General features: G+C 41.9%; 2 protein-coding genes and 3 long non-coding RNA genes across 5 annotated transcripts; 4 read left to right on the top strand and 1 right to left on the bottom strand.

Annotated features, from left to right (window-relative positions):
- Nucleotides 1–570: 570 nt before the first annotated feature.
- On the bottom strand, nucleotides 571–4492 carry LOC139220008 (chymotrypsin-like protease CTRL-1). The gene is made up of 6 exons (XM_070852046.1): nucleotides 4438–4492; nucleotides 3186–3200; nucleotides 2847–3021; nucleotides 1521–1789; nucleotides 1293–1441; nucleotides 571–1020 (listed from the first exon to the last, which is right to left on the bottom strand). Exons 1-6 carry the CDS (start codon nucleotides 4490–4492, stop codon nucleotides 700–702), a joined length of 984 nt encoding a protein of 327 aa, XP_070708147.1. The 3' UTR covers nucleotides 571–699.
- A 5997-nt stretch (nucleotides 4493–10489) lies between these two features.
- Nucleotides 10490–11421, top strand: LOC139220360 (uncharacterized). Its single transcript, XR_011585761.1, has 3 exons — nucleotides 10490–10566; nucleotides 10769–10879; nucleotides 11343–11421. It is a non-coding gene; the product is annotated as an uncharacterized lncRNA (long non-coding RNA).
- A 1213-nt stretch (nucleotides 11422–12634) lies between these two features.
- Nucleotides 12635–13454, top strand: LOC139220359 (uncharacterized). The gene is made up of 3 exons (XR_011585760.1): nucleotides 12635–12807; nucleotides 12897–13238; nucleotides 13369–13454. It is a non-coding gene; the product is annotated as an uncharacterized lncRNA (long non-coding RNA).
- A 93-nt stretch (nucleotides 13455–13547) lies between these two features.
- LOC139220358 (uncharacterized) lies at nucleotides 13548–14918 on the top strand. The gene is made up of 3 exons (XR_011585759.1): nucleotides 13548–13641; nucleotides 13992–14279; nucleotides 14565–14918. It is a non-coding gene; the product is annotated as an uncharacterized lncRNA (long non-coding RNA).
- A 3223-nt stretch (nucleotides 14919–18141) lies between these two features.
- LOC139220379 (enolase-phosphatase E1) lies at nucleotides 18142–22683 on the top strand. The gene is made up of 5 exons (XM_070852460.1): nucleotides 18142–21302; nucleotides 21399–21594; nucleotides 21702–21781; nucleotides 21861–21952; nucleotides 22047–22683. Exons 1-5 carry the CDS (start codon nucleotides 18216–18218, stop codon nucleotides 22105–22107), a joined length of 3516 nt encoding a protein of 1171 aa, XP_070708561.1. The 5' UTR covers nucleotides 18142–18215; the 3' UTR covers nucleotides 22108–22683.
- The last annotated feature ends 225 nt before the right edge of the window (nucleotides 22684–22908 follow it).

The following is a 22908-nucleotide window of genomic DNA, read 5'->3' as shown; positions in this document are numbered from 1 at the left end:
TCGTTCAAGTTACTCCACCGAACGGTGAGACTAAGAAGTACAATACAGTCCAGAGCAAGTTCCATGTGTGGGCCGTATTACAATACATTTTTAGAATTTCCTGCGGGCCAATCACTTGCTATCTAAATTAAGTTGAACTGAAGTGTTTTCTCTTCTCACTCTGTTACATGTGTCATCAATTTCTTGCTAATGTACACGTGATACACCAGTAATGTTATACTTTTACTTCACCACATTTAAAAGATATATGTATTGTAGTTACTAATTCCTGCACGGACACATATTCTACACAAGGTATAATGTTAAGATCCTAAAATGTGATGCATTATCATGGACGGAACTACGCAATGTCTTAAAAAAGTGAGACTTCACATCATATGGACCAGCTCCTACAGTAAGGAGATGATTAATTTATGCCACTAGGCATAGAATATAAGCTGGCTATTTACACCCAGGTGCAAATAGACACTCGTAACATGGATAGCTGCATATGTCTATACAAATTATTGGCATTTCAGATAAGCTGTGTGTGTTAAATTAGGTTTGTGTTACATTAAAATAGGCCGATAGGAAAGAATTGTAAGTGCAAAGACAAACCATGCTCCAAAGCTACAGTGTGGTGACGCTTTCATCGTACAAACTCAGCTACAATAATCATGATGTTATGCATAAATTTGATCTGAAACTCTGTAGAATCATTTAAAAGACAAACATGATAAAACACAACAGAGAAAGAAGTTGAGAAGCGTAGAATTGTGCTGCAGAGTTTGTGGATGGCGTGGTGGCCGGAGCTGTAGTGCGACACACAAAGTTGTTGTCTGGGTCGGTGTCAGTGGAGGTGAATGTCACAAAGCTAACGTTGCCCCCCGCGACTTGATCCGTGATCCAGCTCTGGAACTTGGACACTCGGGCATAGACCTCAGGGAAAGCAGCCAGAGCACAAGGAATTCCAAAACTGGTAATGCCAACCTGGATCCACACTGAGCCTTGTTTGCACTGCAAAGGTCCACCAGAGTCCCCCTGAAAAAAGGAGACAAAACACAAAAAGGTCATTTATACTGCTGGTAGCATGCACAGGATAAGACTGGAGTAACATTGCCTTGTGTAGCACATTCTCCCTGACAGTAACATTTTGATAGCCAAAATGTAAAAGTTTGCATTCAGGTGTTGAAACTGGTAAAGTTAAATATAAGATGACGTTCCTTTTTATATTTTTAGGATGTCACAGTAGAAAAAAGACAACAAGTAGCTCTGCTACCTCAAATATTACAACAATGGGTTATTGTTTTAACCTGACATGTTCCTTTGTTCTCCTGCCCCGCACAAATCATTCTATTTGTGATGTTTGTATCTTGCACTGGGAGGTAGCTGCAACTGCATTGATTTCTTCCAATGACAGGAACCTGAACCTCTTGCAGTGAGTCAAAGGCTTGCAGGGGCTCTGTGAGAGACAGAGACAGAGAATTAAATCAGACAGTGCTGTAGCTCCTGATGGATGAAAAGCCTAACACTATACTCACCATCTTTTCCGAGTCTCCCCCAGCCGGTGGCCCAGCAGGGGGTGGAGTTGTGGACCTGGCTGGAGTTGCTCGCTAGGCAGACCGGTCTGATGTAGTTAGTGAAACTGACAGGGCTGCTGAGCCTCATTAGGGCGATGTCATTGTTAAACAAGGTGTTGTTGTAGTCAGAATGGACGATGACCTGGGACACAGAACGGCTCACCTCATGAACATTAGGGCCGGTCTGAGTCTCTCTTCCGAAGTAGAGAATCCAGTCACGAGGTGAATTTCTGGATAAATGAGTGAGTTTCTGGATGAATACCACTAATCAAATCAGTCAGTGGATGCAAATTACAGTCATAAACCAACCTGTCATTCACCTATTTGCCTCCTAAATAATTTGAGTAATATTTTCTCAGTAGTTCCAGTTTGCTACGGTGCTGCTATGATTCTCAAGACGATCACATTCTCTGTACGTTAGACAAACAATATGTGTCACATCCACGCATGCAGTGGGATTCACTTAAACTTCCAGTCAAACCATGGGGCCAATCAGAACTAGCTTAAGCAGATACAATATGGATAGTGTGCTTGTTTTCACAGCTTGTTTATGTGCAATAACTACTATTGGCAGTATTTATATTCACGTTTCAACAGATTTCTATTTTCTCTATGATGACAATTGTGTAAACTTCAAAAAGCCGAAATCTTTAGGAACAGCACAATTTTATTGTTTTGGTCATATATGTGAGGGTGATGGGCATGATGTGTGAATGGGTTCGGTGTACCAGTAAATTTCACACACAACAAGTAGACTCAAATGAAGAAGCCCAGAGGACCCAAGCTGACTGAAACCATGTGATCTGTGCACTTTTTCTAGTTCACATCCATTCTAGGTTAGGTCAAACGGAAATTGTGTGAAAAATTGGTAACAAACCCAACCAGACAGGAGCCACGTAGTCAAGCAACTGAATCAACCACCAACAGCTTGTTTCACTTTAGTGTTGCAGCAGCAACTCCCTTATAGCACAGGTCTATAACAGCCATTTATTTGATCTGTGACTTAGCCAATATTTACTTTTGTGAATCCAGGTATAACTATTGTTTAAAGAATCTCATTTCACAATTGCCAGTAGATACATCAAAAGCCAGCACCCTTCTTCAACCTTAACTGTGAGTGTGTTTAACTTGCCGTGCACCTACAAGGAAAATGAAGGCTGAAGATTGCCAAAATGTATCAATATACTGACTTTGTGTGGTCTTTTTGAGTGCAAAGGCTTCAAACATGTGTGCTGGAGAGAAATGTAATCACAGGAAGTGAAACAGGAACTGATGAGTTTCTCTTACTTTCCGATGCAGTGGGCTGCTGTGAGTACCCACTGGTCACTAATAAGAGTCCCTCCACAGATGTGTTGAGAAGCGGAGAAAGTCTTAACATGAACGCTGACCTGCCAGGGCCACGACCCAGCTGTGGCATTCTTCCCACCCACAATCTTTGTGTTCAGAGGTGTCACTCCACAGTCTGACAGGGCATAGACAAGTGTGTCAGCACTTAAACAGTGAAGTTAGGCTGATTCATGTGTTCATGTGGAGCTGTGTTTATTTATAGGAGGAACACCAGAGCATTTCCATCAACAAATACATTTTCACAGCTCAATGAAATATATGAAGTGTGACCACACTTACCCTGAGCCTTTGAACCTGTAGGAAAGAGAGATGAAAAAGTTATTTACTTAGTGTCCTTGATTGTTACACCCAATACTACTCTCTGTAGTTAGGAGTATTAACAGTGTATAACTACAGACACAAGGTGGCACTAGAGTTCCTGCTGCCTCCTCGAACTTTAAGCGGCTCTACACAGTTCTGTGCCAATGCATTTTAATCATATTTCATTTTTTACTTTTAGTTTCTCAGTAAAATGGCTTCAGGTGTTCTCAGAGCATCTTTAGACCTGTTCAATGTACTGCACATCACTTCACTCCTTTGGTTTGTTACATTAGTGAGCAGATTACAACACGAAGGTTGATTTGATTATAGAGCTTTATTGGATGCAAAGAAAATGCTTACATTTGATAAGAGGTACGTTTTGCTATTTCATATCACTGTACAGTTTGATTAGTCTGCAACAGCAAACATACTTGTCTGCCATTTATGTTTGTTATGTTGTTAATTGTAGTTATCTTCTTTTCAGTTGTCATATGTCACTATGTCCTCATTATGTTCAAGTCAACAATAAAAGACAAAGAACCTAGACTTACTTAGATTGATTAACATTTATTAATTGTTAACAAAATGTTTCTTTTATCTGATTGTTTGCTTGTTTTGACTGTGACTATTTTATCCCCAGAGGACGCTTTCGTTTCCAATCAGCCATACTACTGTAACCTGCTGTCCACAGGATTATCTGACTGTATTTCTCATATAAATTACTAATGTATCCCTTTAAATTGTGTCTACTTAAGTCTAATGTTTTATGGTGGATGGATGTTGCATATGTTATTCTTGAAATATGTAATTTCAAACTGTCTGAATATGTTCCTACAACTTTCCAGTATTTCCAGTCTGTGTCAGAGTGCTTTGAATCGTGAAAGAGGGAAGTCGTTATCTCAAATCCCTTTACAACAGTTGAAGCACTTCAGACAGTAAGTAACACTCCTCAATTGGTTTACAGAGATTTTTTATCACATTTATAGATCATTAACTGATAGCTGTCAGTAATAAGCCTAGTTGTTATGAAGCTTATGTTCACATTATATTTCGAGGTGTTTTAATGATCTTGATTGTTTCAACATGATACAGTCGAGTACAACACCACCACTTACTACATCCTCAAAAATAACATTGGATCAAAACCTCTCTAACACTGTCAACTGAAATTAAACATGAGCTTTAAAATAGAGGATTTATTGGTGTAAAAAAGATAAACTGGTAACCTTGCCTTGTTCAGAGAGCATAGTGCACATCAAGACTATCCATACGGTCCACGTTGCCATGCTGTACTGTCTCGAACTTGTTGTCTTCAGTAAGTGCAGCTCCCTCCTCAGCCACTCAGGTGCTATATACAGCATGCACTCCCTAAACAAACCTGTTTCTCTTGATTCCTCGGGTGGTAGATGTGTCACATATACAACAAAGGTTCACATGTAGTGCCACAACACAATGATTAATTGATACCAGAGTATGTATATGGCTTTCGTTTTGTCTTACATAACTAATAACCAGCCAATAATGACAGTATTATTCTCCCTGGTCTTCATCTAAGTCCCAATTGTGTGTCGTGGTGGTGTTTGAGCTATGACAAGTGTGCATTTATTTTGACGTCTTGTCTCCACTGAGGATGTTTGTTATTTTGCTTTCAGATTAATATGCATAAGCAATAATAACCATTATTATCGATGCATCCATTTTTAAGCACCATTTTGATGTTGCAGCTGTTAAAGGTGGTGGTGCTACTTTTTATACTAGTGGGTAGAATCATATCATAGTTTATTTGTTGATTATATTTTGTTTTGCAGTTGAGTAGAAGTATCGAATAGCATAAAATGAAATTGCTCATGTACAAGTGCATCAAAATTGTACTACATTTCCTATCCCTGTAGATTCAATTGCTATCATAATTGCTTACAATTCATGGAAAAAGTCTTGCACGAAAAATATCAATATCGTGAGTAATATGTCGTGACCCGGGCCCACTCCCTTATTAGGTCCTTATTGGATCCCCGGCCACCAGCAACATGAATCAAACAGGATGCAGTTTAACCGTTTATTTGGCCCCCCCCTCTTGGTACACTCGTCAGACCATCACAATCAGCAGACACACTAGCCAGGCAGTTCTAACAGTCTATAGAAAACACACGTGAGTAAAAAGGTTTCAGAGCATTTGCATTACAGTGGCACCGCACACACAATTCATAACCACACAGTTAAGTCACCGCAACCCACACTATGCTGCTGGCAGTGTGCTGTAACCACCTGTACACCCGTAACCAGAAGGGGGGGGGGAACCCACACACAGATGGACAGACAGACAGACAAACAAATTAAATAACTAGCTCCGTCTGGGGGGACTGGCGGCTCGCCCCTGGCCGCCCACGAGGCCCACTCCCCCAGCGGAGCAAACAAAAAGAACACAAACCCCAACCAGTCCAGTTTCCCCTACTTGGGCACCCCAAGTCCGTCCAGGGCTGCTCCTGGTGAGGCCTAATGTCCTCCCTGCATGTGCGTCATTCCAGCAGACGTCCTTGGCTCACAGTAAGCGGTTCCTGTATCAGCAGTGTGGGCCCTCAGGCTGTTCCCCTCACTCAGCCAACTGCGCCTCTCGCCCAGGGGCGGTGAAAGGGGCAGCCAGACCCTCAGTGCGTGGCCCAGAACTCCCACTCTCCTGCATCTCCCAGTCTTCCTGGGTCAGAACCGGTTCTAGACAGTGACACACAGACACACACAACACCGACAGGGAGAAAAAGGTGGAGAGGGAACGGGGGAGAGACCAAGAAGGAAAAGCAGTATGTAGGCAGCCAAACGAACACACACGGCCCAGAGGCACCAGTCCCTCTCCGCTGCCGTCCTGGTTCTGGTCACTCCACCTGTGCTCTGCTCTCCTCTGTTCTGCTCTGCTCTTCTGCTCTTGTCCTGCTCAGCAGCCAGCCAAAATCACCCTCTGTGGACACAACCAAAACACGACAACAACACACATCCCTGGCTGGGATGTGACAAATACTTCTTTTCCTCTTTGGAAAAAAGGTCTGGAGATTTAAAGGTCACACTTGAAAAAACAGACTCATCAGCTGGATGATCTTACAGACACATTATACAACCAATGGGAATGCTACGATAAAATATTTCCCCTTTCACATTTTGAGGACTACAGTTTAAACAGCAGAGAGTAAAACACTGCAGTCTAGCTCACCTTGACAATGTATACAATACAAAATGTACAGAACATGCTTATCTAATCTCACAGTATTCAAATCATACACATTTTTGTCACGTTTCTGACTATCAAGCACGAAATCCAAGTGTTCATAGGCAGATGATTGCCACATGATTTTTTTTTACCTTTTAGAAGTTACATACACATGCATTTTGATGCTGATGTCATGATTGTACATATTGATTTAAACCCTGAAAACACCCTTACAATGGTTGAGTCATTTCATTCTTTCACACATCAGCTGATGTGTCCTCCGTCAAACCCTCGTGTCCCTCCTCTCCTCGGACCCTCCTGAAGTGCACTCTATCTTTCCACCTGATGAAAGGAATGAGAGTGTCAGGAAAAGAAAGAAGAGAAAACAAGATGTTGAATCAGAAAGCGTTACGTGTGAGCACAAAGTACCAAACACAAACAGGGAAATGGAACACATCAATCACCTCTTTTAGTCTCGCTTTTGTCTCAACATAAAGCAAAGTGAAGCAGAGACAGCACTTCAGCTCAGTGACACAGATACGTCGTGTGATATCCAAGAAAGAATGTTCACTGACTAATGTGTGTTAAGGCCAATTAAAGGGCAAAGTCAAACAATTCAAACAGCTAATCAAGTTAATGAATATTCAAAGGGAATGAAACAGACAACACCCTTTCCTGCAAACATTCAGCACTTGTTGTGGCTAAAAATTAACTTCAAGCAGACGGAGCGATCATAGCAGGAGCTGACTAGAAAGACAGCCTGTAAAGAGAGGAAATAAAAGGACCATTCTCCTGGTTCTATCCTTTTTTTCTGCAAATTCAACACCACACTAACTTTTCCCCAGATAGAAAAGAGCTGTAGTTTCGCCTGAGTGTTTGCCCACATAAACTCAGCGGGATCACCCTCTCCATTTGTTCAGGGCAACACTGCACCAATGTAAAGTAGCCCCAAAATGTTGGCCAGAGGCCCGTCTGAATTTTAAGTGACCTGTTTGCCCACTTGTGTGTCCATGCACATCTCCCTCTTGCTCCTCAGTCCTCCAGGGCTTGCTTATTTAGGAGGACATACACATATCAAGGGCCTCCTTTCACCCCCCGGAGGCCCAGGAACAATATTTCTTATTTCAGGACAAACCCGCCCACCGTCACCTCGTAGCTCTATATAAGACAGCAAAAGGGCCTGATGATAAGAACTTGGTCTCAAGGCAAGCCTGGCCATGCGGTGTAAAGTCCTCGTCTACGTCCTCCTCCTGGCTCTCGTAAAGTATGGTGAGTATTGTGTCATTGCGTTCACAGGCTACAAAGGCTGCATTGCTGTGTCTTCACCTAATGACCAGGTTTTAGCTGACCAGATGATATTGGATACATTGATTTTCAGCTGGAATTTGAAGACTTGTAACAGGGAGGTGTTGCAGTATACACTCCCAGTGTAACTCATTAGTTTGTGTAGATCTTATACTGGTTTACAAAATGTGGGTAAACTGAGTAGAGGGTGCATGTTGTTCACATTCAGGCATGTCAGTGTCAACATGCAGCTGACCTTTATTTTGTATTGGTTTATGATAAACCTCAGAGTGACAAGTATCGGAGCATTGTGTATACACCTATGTGCACCTATGTTAGCGCATTATGACAAAACATAAAGACACAAGACATTAGTGATTTTCTCATGCCATTCATATAAATGCAGCTTTTTTCTACTTGTATTAGGCCACTGTGAGCAAAGTTCAAATCACTGAATAGGACTTATATATGCTAATATTTTCACATTAATGTAATAAAGTGCTGAGATTTGTCAAGCCAAAACAGCGTGTTCCAATCTGGCTATAAAGTGCCTCTCGACTGAATTCCTACGATACATATGATTTTGTCCATGTTGTCCAGACCTCAGGTTTCATAATATCCACACGCACTGAGAATAATGACCAAAGCTGTTTGTTTGGGCTTCACTTCCACTAGCTTCAAGTATGTAGAGGAGAAATCACTATATGTACAAGGTGGCACATTTCTCTGTATATCTTCCCTATGTTATCATCGTCAAGGGGTTTGGGGATGATAGTTACCATGGTTACAAGCAATGAGAAGTATATTCTAATTATCTTTTTTCTTTCAAATTGACATAATGGATCAATTTGATGTTTGCAGTTAACTGGTTTAGACTCTGATCTGTACTTTTGTGGTCAGAAATACCCCCCTACTCACCACAGCATAGTGTTAGTCACATCTTTTTAAACTCTCGTTCTTTTTCTTCCTGTTGACCTGCAATGGTCGGCACATCTATCACACTTAGCAAGAGGTGCAATATAAACACTGAAGAAAGTTTTCTGTTGTTTGGCTCTATACCAGCTGGTGAGTTTTTATTGTACTAGTTACTAATTAAGCTGATTGGGTGGCCATACGTGACTGAAAGGCTTTATATTTACACTGATTCAAGGATGTATACTGAGATTATTGATTTACGATTGGGGGAGAAAAGAAAGAATGTGAAGTGGAAAATTTCATGAAACTCAAACCTAATACTCTGGAAGAAAAAACTCTGAGCGTGTTTCACTGAACAAAGGTACATTTTATTGCTTATAGGTTCAAAATTTCCATTTGAAAGAGGAAAATTGTGTCATTCCTTCTTTTGAAAAAGCAAATAGCATAATGAAACATAATGGAAGCTATCGATTACTTCCATAACATGTAGGCTTGAATCAAGTTAAGAAAACATTTTATTACAAAAATGTTTTGAACTCAAATACAGACATTTAGTTGTCTATTGTTATGACATGAATGTATTTTGAGTAAACTGTTGAGTAACAGACTAAATCCTTAAGTAAATATTGAGGAATATTTCACCAAAAGTACACACAATGTCATCAATAATCTTTGTTGCAGTACAGAGCATCAATGAGTAATTTCAGTACATTTTCTCACCATCTAAACTTTCTTTCTCTGCCTACAGCCTCTCCAACTGAAATACAGGCTGGTCCAAATACAAATGCAACCCTCCCCTGCAATGTGACCTTCCCTGTAAAGGGGGACAAAATAGACAAGTCTCTCATCAAAGTCAGCTGGATAAGTAATGGCTCTGACGTCGCCTCATTCAGAGAATCAGCGATGCAAATAAAGGAAGGCTTCACTTGGGACACCAGTGCTTTCATCACTGGGGACTTTTCACTGACCATCCTCAGGGCCAGTCTGGACCTGGAGGGGGTCTATGAATGCACAGGCAGCTACAACTCCACATGGCTGCACTCCAGTAACGTTACATTTAGCATCCTCGGTATGTCTTTATTCCGTTTTTAAGATTTGATTTGGGCTAAGTGCATATTTGAACCTAAACACATTTCGAAAGCTGAACTCTGGCTTTTTTTCCCCCTCATTTTATTCTACTTCTTCCCTTTTTAGCTTCCCCCACTCTGTCAGTCCCTCCGCAGTGGGTGGTGCTAGAAACAGACAGCCAGCTTAGATGCCATGCAGATGGTTTCTACCCTCCTCCTGTCTCTTTCTCCTGGACCAGAGATGGGAAAGTGATTCAACCTCCCTACCAAGTTGAGGGCAAACACACTCCAGAAGGATACTACACTGCTTTGGCCAACCTGACTTTCTATCCCTCCCGTGATGACCAGAATGTGACCTTTGGCTGCAAAGTGTTACACAATGGAGGCTATCAGGAGCTGAATTTCCTTCTCAATATCACCTGTGAGTGACACAAAGACACATTGCATCACACCACAAAACCCCACAATGACACATCATATTTTTCTGTAGAACAAGAAAAGCTAGTCAGTCAGTCATTATAGTACAAAGTGTAGGAACAACTGTAATCCAATATGGAACATGATAAAGCCATGTGTTTTTGCATTTCCTCAGATCGCCCCTCTGTTAGTCTTTCTGTCGTGCCCCCACACTCCAACGACATTCCTCTCACTCTTTACTGTGATGTGGAGAGTTTCTACCCGGAGGAGGTGTCTGTGTCCTGGCTTCAAAATGACACAGTCCTCCCTGAGCCCCCCACCACTGAGCAGAACCCAGATGGGACTTACAGAACCAGACGATATTACACATTGAGCCCTGAGCAGAGGGAGCAAGGTGGGAAGGTGGAGTGTGCAGTAAACCAGCCTGGTGCGGTGCACCCGGCCAGTGGCTCAGAGTACCTTGAGAAGCTAGATCCCCGAGGTAAGATTTCAAACTGAATATTTGTCATAACCTATAACACAGCCTTAAACGTTTACAGATAATATCGACATGCAATAAGTTCGTTGGCAAGGTTTTGTTTTTTTCACTTTGTTGAGCTATTTTTGGAGGCAGTTGCATTTTATGCATACTGTTCTTTTTGTTCTCGATTCGATCACTACTGTAATCTATGGTTTCCTGTCAGATGAGGCTCCAGTGCTGACTAAATCAGCCAAAGCATCTGTGGCTATGATGTGTATCTCTCTGGTGCTGGTCTTCTTGCTCTGCTTTGGCTTCTCTTGGAGGAGAAGGGACGGTGAGTCAGAACTTCCCTGTTGCAAATAAGGCAGTGGAACGCACCATTTGTTTTTTTCTTATACTTATTAGCATCTTGTGATGCCTCAGATTAATATTTGGACCCCCATGTTGGTTGCCGCTGAGATAAGCCAGGATATCTACAGATATTTAAAATGTATATGATTAAAGTTACAGCATGAAGGACAGACTATCACAGTGAAACCAAAACTTGAAACTGCAACAATACCTCTGTTCTTTACCGAAGTAACCTGCTTAACTGGTATGCAGTATCACATTCCTATAAACTAATATGTTTAGCATACAGACACACTGGGTTACAGGAACACACCAGCAGGATCTGTGGACTGAATTTCGAAACAATGTTAACAACAAACCCTGTAATTATTGCACGATCAGCTGCCACCTCAGCCCCCATTTTCTCTCACTGACTCCTTTACCTTATTCCCCCCCCCTCCAAACAGAGAAACAGAAGTCTCTGACTGTGTCAGGGATCATCCTCCCTCCACGCGTGATTGTAGGTCAGAAGGGCAGGGTGACAGTGAGCATCGAGGGCAGGAGGGTGGACCGAGTCCAGACCGCATGGTTCCTCAATGACACCCCTATCTCCGACACTTCAGTCACCGGTAGGAGATCTCATACACATCCACGTAGCCAGCTGTTACTGGTGGATAACAGACAACGTCATTTTGAACTTTGAAAGTTACCAAATGTTTCAGGCCTTTTAGGGAAACATGTATGAAATTATGCACAAGACATCTTAAAATAATTTTCATCTGATGTGCGTGGTGTAGCCTTAAAAATACATCTTGGTTTTGAATATTTCAACCAGCATTATAATAGCAGCTTCAATGAAAGGTTGGAAGTGACTCAGCAAAAAAGCAAATAGGCATATATCTCAGAACTTCCAGTTGTTACTTGAAAGCTACTTAGGGGGAAATAAAGAGGCAAAACAGGTTGTTAAAGGGTAATAAATAGAAAAAAATGGAAATTTCATAAATATACAGTAAAGTGAATGAAAGCACATTAAAAATGTTTGTATTGCCACTACTCCTAAAACATACTATGTTTTCTCTTTTACATTTAATTTTCCTAACAATTGACAACCTTGCGCTCACAGGAACCTCCAATGCTAACTTTAACTGCCTCTATAACCCCTTAACCACCATCCATCTGCCCTATGGTCTAACTCTCACCTCCCCAGTGTCAGAGAAAGGTCCTCTGCTGCCTTCCAGAGGCGAGATGGGTTACTACAAGCTGCACACTCAGGGGCCCCTGCACTCATCCGGAAGTGGCACTCAACAGCTGATCTCCGCATTCACCTTCATCCCCCAGATTTCGATCCACAAGGGGGCTGTGTTTAAGTGTCAGGTGTCCTACGCAGGCAAAGATAAGATCGTGGTGGAGAGGGTGTCAGAGAAGTTTACAGTTCTGTGTGAGACATGATTTTCTCTAATTCACTATGTCTCTAGTTTTTCATGATTTTCATATTTTTTGTAATGGAGATATTTGTGAACTTTGTCTTTTAGCGCCTCCAGAGGTATCAGAAATTCAGCTGGCAGAGACACCAAATGACGCTGGTAAAATAGAAACTTATTGTTGTGCTATTCTTCAATGCATGTAGAGTATTTCTCGTTGTAAGAGGTTACATAGGCTGCAATATCTGTCTTCCAGAGGTCATCAGCCTGACAGTCCGGGCATCACATTTCCATCCAGACGTCATTACCTTCCGCTGGTTCTGCCAGGGTGGTGAGCTGAGCCCTGTGGCCTCCCAGGCCTCGTCCTCCCCTCGACCCAATTCTGAAGGCTTCTTTTCAGCCTTCAGCCAGTGCAAACTTCCCCGAAGTGAGCTGGAAAAGGGAGGCACTAAAGTGTGGGTCAGCGTACACCACATCGCCCTGAAGCAGCCAATCACACGTGAGACCAGAGGTAAGAAAGAAAGAGGGGAAGAAAAGTCATGAAATTTAAGAATGTGTGTCAAAAAATGAAGGCTTAAATCCTCACTTTGTTCCAAATAGGCTTCATCAGGAGGCCGTGTGTCTCTGAAATCGTCGGCTCCATTTGCGATCAGACCTTGACCCTGGGATGCGAAATCACAGATTTCCACCCTCCGAACATATCAGTCACCTGGCTGAAGCTCAGGGAGGGAGAGCAAGATGACAGAGAGGAGGAGGAGATAGAAGGAGGAGAGATATGGGGTCCCATACAGACTCATCACAGACTGCACAGGGCCACGGCTTCTCTGAAGAGAGCAGCAGCAAACCAGGAGAAAAAGGAGAGAGGAGGGGGGATTATTTGTAGAGTGGAGCACTGTTCCCTACCCGAGCCTGTTGAGAGACGCTGGAGAAATGTTGACATTGGTATGAATCATTACAGGCACTTTTACTGGATGTTAACTTTATATTATGGAGGATATATTGAACAAAATAACAAATTCACCTGCTTTTATGCTTTTTTATTCACTTCCATCTTCTGTTTGTATTCCCTTAGCTGCTCCCTCCATTCCTCCATCGATCTCGGTGTGTTGGAGCAGTGAAGGGGTTGGTGTGTTCGCTCTCCTGTTGAAGGGAGGTCACCCTAAGGTCAAATTACTCTGGGCAGCGGGAGGATCCACTCTTTTACCACTGGTGTCCAATGAGACGGAGGAGATAGGAGACGACGGACAGAGGGAGCTGAAAAGTGTGTGCGCCCTGGAGAGGTCCACAAGCCTGCCAAATCAGACCAGCAAACAGCCGGAGAGGCGGAGGAATGGACATGCAATAAGTACTTGTCATTAATATAATTAATATTTATACATTGGCCTTCATCTTGTTTTGAAAGAATAGAGTTCAGAGGAGCTTTTCTCAGGTACTAGCTTACACTAGCTATGATGGTTACCTATCAATAGTATCTGAAATAAGACAAAAAAACAGTAACATTTATGAAAATTTTAAGATAAAACCATGATTGATCTTTTTTACCTTCCATCTTAGCCACAGAACTAGATAGATAGATAGATAGATAGATAGATAGATAGATAGATAGATAGATAGATAGATAGATAGATAGATAGATGCAGTATTCCTCCCTGGCATAAAAGCGTGACTACAGTTTTACACTGTACAACTTTACAGAAACAAAAGCTGCAGTCACAGACCCCGACGCCGAAGGAATACAATACATCGACGAGAAAGTGGATGGAGAGAATAACAACATCGACAGGGATGAAGAAGAAACAAAGTCAGAGGAGGAGGAGGAGGAGGAGGACAGTGACAAAGAAAGAGAGGGAGACCCGGGCGCGCTTCACATCAACAGGGTCAACTTGAGGAAGGGTCCCAGAGAGAATGAGAGAGCACGTTTTAGAGTGTGCGTGGAGATCACACACCCTGCACTCAAACTTCCTGTTTATCGAACCTGGACAGGTAAGACACTGCAAAAAAAAAAAAAAACACTCCTGTAGCTTCTGAGATTAGATTTAGATCTGGTAAATCAATACAGTAAGTATAGTCTGAACATACATACATATACTTTACACATTACACAGTCTGCACCATGAAAACCCCTCACTAAGGACAGGACATCTCACTGGTTGAGCTACAGATCACAGATTGGATCACTGTCATTTTGTTGCACAGTAACACAGTTATTCTGACACTCAACAGGAAGTTTGCTACCATTTTGTTTTTCAACTGGATCCTCTTTTTCAGAGCCCAACGAGGAAATTTCATCCTCCACATGAAAGCCGTGATGTGTGCAACAGCGTCTCTCTATTTCATACAGCCAATGTAATATATCTAATATACATATATCTCCACAGTCAATATAAAGTAGTACTCATGTTTTTAAGATGTCCAGCAGTCTTCGATGTGTGTAGTTTTGCATCCAACATTTCTGGTCTTTATTTATTACCTTATATTCTAAATCTGTCATCCATTTCTTTTCCTCCAACGCCATGATTGTGTTTTTTTTTACAAATGTTCATATTTTTGTACAAATCCATTTCTGTGGATTTATTTTTCTAGATCTACGTTGGAAAATAAAATCTGAATCATTTTTTTGGAGAGATGTTTCTGTGCATTTTGTTTTAGTCCAGTGGTTGTGGCTCTCTCTCTGTTCAGTGTTGGTGGTCAACCTCTGAAATAAGTTCTCATTTCAATATACTTCTGGTTTTTGTTAGTTTGTTTGTTTTTTTTGCACTCTGACCACAGTAATGTCACTACACTTTGCTAAGCAGAGCACAGGAGGTGCTGCGTTGTTGAACTGAATAATTAAGTTTAGTTTAGAACTTCCTCCTCTCAGATTATACAGCAACGTCTACCGTTGCTGCTCAGCGTCGATGAAAAGAAGCATTCATGTTGTAAAATACATGAAAGTATTGTTTTTATTCCTTGTACATGAAATTAGGATCATGTATTTTACACACGCACTCCATGTGTTTCATAAATTTCATGTTGTAGGCTGCATGGCCAATAAAAACCATGTACAGCTGCTCATCTATCACGAGCATACAGTTTGTATGTATAATGTAATGTATGATATTGTACATGATAAATGACCTTTATCATTTGACACATAACAATGGGCAAATAAAAACCCAGTAAGCATGATTTGATGTGGCAGGGAGGGGTAAATAAATGTGATCAAACAATAATTCATTAAAACAGAATCTGTGACACACAGCAATGTGTATCTAGAGTTGGCTAACATTATCATCATAAACTAGTGGAACAAGTAGGTTGTAGCAGCAAAACTGAACTAATAAAGTGTGTGTTTTATTGCTTCTGCACTCAATTTTTAATTAGTAAGATGGAGAATAAATTAGTTTTACCTCAAAAAATGTTAGTCTCGCTTAAAGCACACCTTTTTAAACTATAATTCATTCAAGTCTGGTATGTTCTGCTGATATGTTCAAAGGTATGAACTGATCAATTTAGGTTTAAAGGTGTTGATATTAAGATGGAACATGCTTTGAGTAAGCGGACCTAATTTTAAAAACACACATCAGATCTGAAACCTTCACACGCACTTTTGTGGTCCGACTTTTCAGAAGCTCTTCGCACATCCGCAAACTGTGCAACACTCAGCTGCGGTAATGAGCCTCCTCCTCATGGTGATGATGATGATGATGATGATGATGATACACACGACATTTGTCACTATGAGGAACTGAGTGTCAGCGGAGGTGATCAACCCGTTTGGATGCAACTAGGTGACGAGTGTCTCAGTAACCCTGAAGAGGAAGATCAAAAAGGAAAGGAAAGGAAGCAGGGTTTGATTTTAAAGACAAATGGTCAGATAGGACAGGAGGAAGAAGTCTGAGGATGGACCCCGACAGTCCCGTGTCCAGGGTGGAGAGGACTTTCTGGACGTTTTGGGTGAGTCGCTGCAGAATCCAAAACCAAACGTGTAACGATTCAGCTGCTGTCCTGTTGATGTTAGAGGCTGTGAAGTGTGAATGGAAAGTTTGTCCCTTCCAGTGTCTCCAGGCCACAGCACTCATCCTGGAGCCCCTATCAAAGGCTCTGTCTCCACCTCCTCCTGTTTGTTGTGTGTGTGTGTGTGTGTGTGTGTGTGTGTGTGTGTGTGTGTGTGTGTGTGTGCGCGCGCAATGTACACACACACACACACACACACACACACACACAGAGTGAGAGAGGATCTGTTATTCCCTAATGATTTTCTAGTGATTTCCCAGAAGTTTCCTGTAAAGAAATCTGTAATTTGGTACTAATGTTAGGGAGAAGACAGACTAGCTTTGCTTAATTGATGTTTTTTTTTTTTTGTTTGAAAGTAGTTGTAGATTTCCTCGTAACCCATGAAAACATTCATTCTTTATTCACTGATTATTGGGAACATGTAGCATATTTCTCATATTTCCATATATGTTGATTTGCAAAACTTACCTGAAAACAAATAGCACATTTTTGCATGTTCAGCTGACCTTCTGTACACTGATTTACACTAGTGTATATTACTTATTTGGAATTGATTATTTGGTGGTTTACCAATTGAAAACTGTCTATATTATGTCTAGGGACCTTCCTAGGGAATGATTATGAAGTTATGGACCTGTAAAATATAACTTCACTGGATTTCTTCCCCCCGTTCCACCACAAAAACAACAATTTTTCTCTCGTCATCAAAAGAAAAGCACAGGTGTAACTAAGAACATTAATGCAAGCTCACGTAGGAGGCTCAGTGGGATGCTTAAAGCTGCTCTAATCATTGTTTTTGTATTAGCAAATGATGAAATGATTATTAGAATGATGTGTGTTGTATGTGACACTTGTAACGCTTTGGTTGGCTCTCAAAAAGCAGTAGTGATCCATCCTCTCAGTTCCTGTAGTGCTTTGGCTTTTTGGCTGGATGTTCACCAGGTCCCGGGACACTGGGTTCCATGTCAGCAATGAATGGTTTACTTTTCCTCCATAAATGTTTTAACTCAACAACGTCATAGCTGTGAGTAGCTGTTGCCAGTAGTTGTTTGAAAAGCTCTGATAAAAATATTATTTGCCAGCCTGATAGTCAAACTGAGTTGCCGTTTTGTTTCCCTTCATTCACTGATATAAATTGGCAAACACATTCAGAGGTTTAAAACTAGGCTAACTGTTTAGTTTAACAACTAATGAGTCAGATATAGAGGTGGAGGAGACCAAAGCAGAGCTAAAAGGAAACCCAGAGGTGTTGGATGGGGTTGACGTCAGTCAAGATCTTTCACACCAAACTCAGAAAACCATTTATGGATGTGCCTTTGTGTAAGGGTGTTGTGATGTTGAAACAGGAAAAGGCCTTCCCCAAACTGTTGCTGTGAAGCTGAAAGGGCGCTATTGTGTAAATAGCCTTGTATGCTGTAACATTAAGATTTCCTTTTAACTAGGAACTGAGGGGCCTTTTCCAAACTATAAAAAACAGCCTCAGGCAAAAAAGTATAGGCATATGAGCAGTGGAGTTCGTATACTTTCAAACAAAGACAACAAATGTACATGTAAGGAAACTGATTTAAAAAAAAAAAAAGACAAATTATTTAAGGAACAAGAACATACCTGATTGATCAATGACATGAATAAGTCTCCTTTCCTTCCTCTCCATCTTGTTCTCAGTACTATATAAGCGGAGCTGTGAGCAGATTCCTCAGGCCAGAGCCCACGAACGCCGCAAGCAATGACCCAAACCCCCTCCAGGAATCTGCAGTTGACAGTGAGCCTGCTAACTGTGGCCAAGCAGAGGGTGACGCCAGCCGGAGGGAAGTCGATGAGGAACAGCCTCTTGCAACAGCCCCTCTTCTCAGCTCATCTCAGGCAGTTGTTGCCTGGGAACTCTGCACCGCAGACGTCGACTTAGGGCCCGATGAAGATGGCATGCGATACGAAACCCAGCTGAGCAGAGGCAGCGAGAGCGGAGCATCTGAGGAAGCTGAGGGCACAAGAGAGGAACAGTTTGCCCAAACAGGAAAGTATGATGATGATGATGATGCAGGGTTGCTCATCGCTAAAGATGCAAAAGAAGACGAACAAGAAGAAAACGGAGATGGGACATTGTACACCCGTGGACGAGATGAGACGCCTCCGAGTGATGAGTATGAAGAGCATGCGAACACCAGGTTATTTAGACTTACAGGTGATGTAGTGAGTGAACACGTGGAGGAAAGCAGAAGAATAGCTGGGGATGAGAAGGAGACTGAGACGTCAGCGACACCAGATGACCATCAAAGAATGGATGAAACATCGAGAAATATCCAAGTAAGGGAAGACGACAACGAAACGCATGAAGATGAGCGAGATTTGGAGGCAGAAGATGTTGAGGTAAAATTGCGCATGATCACAGATTTGAGTCTACAGGAGGAGGATAACGTGGTAGATGCAGCAGTGACACGTGAGGACATAGAAGACATTGATGATGACCTGCTGGCCTCTGCCAACAAAAACAAGTCTGATGGGGGAGCAAAACGGCATGAAAATCCACTCTCAGTTTATGAAGAGTTGTCAGATGATGACAGAGATTTCAAAGGAGACCTAGTCTTTAGTTCACCGTGTGTTGAAATACAAATGACCTACGACAGAAGTGGCACAGTGTCTGAGGATGAACTCAATGCTGCTGGACGAGAGCGTGTGATCGCTCTCAGAAGTGAAAGTAATAAAGTTGAGGATGTGAAAGAGAAGGAGGATGAGAGGGATCAGGAAGTCACTGAGGAAGAAAATGTGAATGAGGCTGCAAACAACCAGACAATGGATGAAGTGTTGGAGATTAAAACAGTTACAGAAGACAGTCAAGAAGAAGATGCTAAAACAGAGCAGCACACAGTTGAATACACAGAAGGAGAGCAAGAGGACATGGCTGAGGACACTGATGTGGAGACCAAAACAAGAGGGAGAGATGACGTTGAAACGGAAAGCTGTGGCACAGTGAGCGACGAAAAAACTGATGTGACAACAGCAGATGCTTTAATAGAAGAGGAGAGGCTTTCCGGCGAAGTAATCAACAGAGAAAGTTATACGGCGGTAGCATGTGCAGCCACCTCAGAAGTCGAGACTGGACAGGAAATAAGAGGAGAGTTTAAAAATACTCCCTTGGGGATATGTGAAGGCCGACTTGTGTTGCAGGAACTAAACTCTCCAGCATGTGAGGAAATACAAGAGGGAGTTCCTGAATACAACAATGAGCCAGGGCCAGATGAAAATACAACACAAAGGTTCCTGGAAGAAGGAGACTCCGAGGAAATCCAGGCCACCCAATTACCAGAAAAGGTGGAGAGCAGAGAGCCGGAGAGCCTTCAAAACAGTGGCTGTAGCAGTGGGGCTGACTATTTACTGGTGAGGGAGCACAGGGAAGAAGAACAAGAAAGCACAGGAGAAATTAAGACTAGCGTTGATTTGGTTATTGAAGAGTACGCTGAACTGCCAAAAGAAACAGAGAAACCAGTTGTTGAACGAGTAATTCAAGATCCAGCACTTTTATCTGAGGAAGAGGAAGGTAAATTATTGGTTGACTCAATGAAGACGGGAATCGAATACTCAGAAAAGGAATTTGAGACTCTCGTTGGCTTTACAGATGAGGCTAATAAGACGACAAAAGAGCTGGCGGGTGGGACTGAAGAGCTTTTGGTCGAATTTGAAATAGACGACGGGTTATGTGATACCAAAGGAGCTGATGCTGCTGGAGACGTCACTGAATCTCGATTCCTGACACAGTCAGTGGAGGCTGAGCCCAAATTGCTTGAAGACGGTCGCATAGACATGCAAGACGCAGGGATAGACATGGATGAAGCAGGGTGTGCAGCTGAGGAGGAGGCAGGAGACGATGAAATGCAGAACAAAAATGAGATGGAAATTTTAAATCTGCAGGTAGCGGGATTGGCAGCTGAGCTAAACACAGAAAAAATGCCAAAAGAAAAGAGTTTCTTTGCAGAATCTGAGTTATTTAGAGCCGTCGAGCCGTTGGAGAGAAAACATCCACTATCAGAGGAAGCACTTGAGATCAGCAATGAGGAGACCGAAGCAGCTGATGAATCAGGGACAACTGAGTTCAAACAAGAAGATTTGACTGCAATATCAACAGAGCAAATGTCAAAGCATGTGGCGGAGTCAGAGGGGAGTACTGCTGAGGAAACAGTCGGCTCTGTTTCTGGACCACAAGATGTGATTGAGGAGGAAATCCTTGACTTGTGGATGCAGGCATTGTCAGAGGAAGAGGAGTTCGAGCCTGAGCAACAAGTGGCTCCATTTCAGGAGCCATCAAACATGGGACAAGATGACATCTTATCAGTGCAGAGAGAGAAAGATGAAGAGCAGCCTGTGGAATCTGAATTAGTGAGTGACACAGAAATGTCTTCATCCACGGCAGAGTCTGGGTTTTTAGACCAGTCTCCCTGCAACTGTGAGACTCAGCCACCAAAATCAACCAGCGCTGGGTCACTTCACGGCATACATGACATGTTGGCTAATATGTCAGAATCTGAACCGTCCGCACAACATAATTTTGAATCACAGGACACATTGATGCAGGAAACGGCTGAGCGATCATATCTGAAAGAGGAGGAATCGATCATTGAGACAGGATATCACCCTGATTCAGGAGTTACATCATCAGAGCCTATGCAACTAAATCAGGAATTGGATAAATCAGGAGAAAAAGCAGACGAAGAAAGTGGATCAGAGAGAGAGACTGATGCTGAGGTGACAGACCTCGGAAGAAAAAGAAGCCGGAAAGATGCTGAGGAAGCAGATGTTAAGTCACTGACAGATGTGAGCGCTCTTATTAAAGGCAAGGAAACAAAGGTTGAGGATGAGCCTCTTGAGATAACTGCGATGGACTCAGACACTGAATCTAGAAGTGGCTCAGAGGCTTCGTTAGAGGACGGAGATGTGTCGACAGAATCTGATTCACAAGGCGACACCAGGGCTGAGGTGGCAGAACATCCAACAGCAAAGTCTAAAGATCACGCAGAGGTATTGTTTCTGAAATAAATGAAAACCATAAATGAAATCAGACAGTACTGATAGCTTACAGGGCTGGTGTGAACTCAGCTGTTTTTGTCACTGCAGGCAGACGCCTCCGTGCTGGACTTCAGTGCACAGAGGTCGCGAATTGCTGTTAAAAACCCTCGTGTAAGGCCACCCAAAGATCCCCGCTCCCTACTTCATATGCCCTCAGTGGATCCCACACCCACTTCACACCTGCCAGTCAAAGTCCCTGTGGGTGTACCTTTGGGAGGCTTGGGCATCGGAATAAAGCTGCCTGGTAGGTCACTAACGACACATGGAAAACAACTATTTTGAGTATTTCAGGTCCAGTTATTTTTTATAATCTGTAAATGTCTCAAATGTTTGTTTTTTTTTGTTTCTTAGGGCTTGGTGCAGGTTTTCCTCTTTTAAAAAAGACACAAGGGGTGGTGAGAGATGAAAATAAACCAGACAACGTCCCACAGGTACTACTGATAATCTGTGAGTACCACTTTTCTCTCATGTTGAGTCATGTACAGTATTAAAACGTCACAATATCAACAGGAATCGGAGACAAAGCCGGAGGAGAAGAATGACACACTCAAACAAGAAGAGGCACAACACAAGCCTAAATGGATGCCACCAAAACATCCAGGGTAAGGCAAAGTACTGATGTTGTTATATTCAGAACAAAGGAGGCATAGTGTGTTCAGACATTATCTGATTCTTGGTTTTCTCACGTTTCCCCAGATTTGGAAATCCACTCATGTCTGAGCTGAAGACTAAACTGAAGAGAACCACAAAAGAGTGAGAAGACGGTGAATTGTAACGCTTTGTGTGAATATTTGAATATAATATACAAATTGATTTATTTTTGGTGTATTTATCAAACTGAATACAGTGATGAAATGTTCGTCATGACGATGACTTGCCTTAAGTTTAACTTTTATAATAAAGCTTATCTTAAAAAAGTGTTTTTTTGCTAATGGTATTTTCTTATACAAAACACAATCAGCATAACCTCAAATCTTAATCGGTGAAACAAAATACAAAAGACTGAAACAAAGACTTTTTTGATTCAAAAAAAGTTTTGCAGTGAAGGCTGTAACATATGATTGGCATCATTTTCATACTCATGAAAACATTCAGTGACCTTGTTCTCTGAAACTAAATTACGCAGCTTTTTTCCTTTAATGCAACACAACATGATAAACATACGTAACCCTTTAACGCCAAGTGTATCATATTTGATACATGTTTTTGAGAGTTTTTGAGACCTCTACATCATCAGTGTGATAATTTTTTGTTTTTTTTGGATTTTATCTGTATGTTATATGTTTAAGATAAACAAACTGTGAGTAATAAATTGCACAAAAATGCCGGATGTAGCAAAAATTATACAAATTGTTGTAATTTGTCAGAAGGTTCAATAAACACTCCAGTTTCAAAAAAATTTGAATTTTCTGGCAATTATTTCATGGTTCAGGCATTATAGGGTTAAACCAATATTGTAAATAATGTTAGTATCAGTTTAGTTGCACTGAACAAAATTTCCTACATTTATAAATTGATTTGAGGAATTGAGATAGAAAGTGGAATCGGTTATTCATGA

The sequence above is a fragment of the Pempheris klunzingeri genome, chromosome 20 (assembly GCF_042242105.1).
Source record: "Pempheris klunzingeri isolate RE-2024b chromosome 20, fPemKlu1.hap1, whole genome shotgun sequence".
NCBI lineage: Eukaryota > Metazoa > Chordata > Actinopteri > Acropomatiformes > Pempheridae > Pempheris > Pempheris klunzingeri.
The sequence above is the reverse complement of the archived record's forward strand: the minus strand, read 5'-3'. Positions and strand labels throughout refer to the sequence as shown.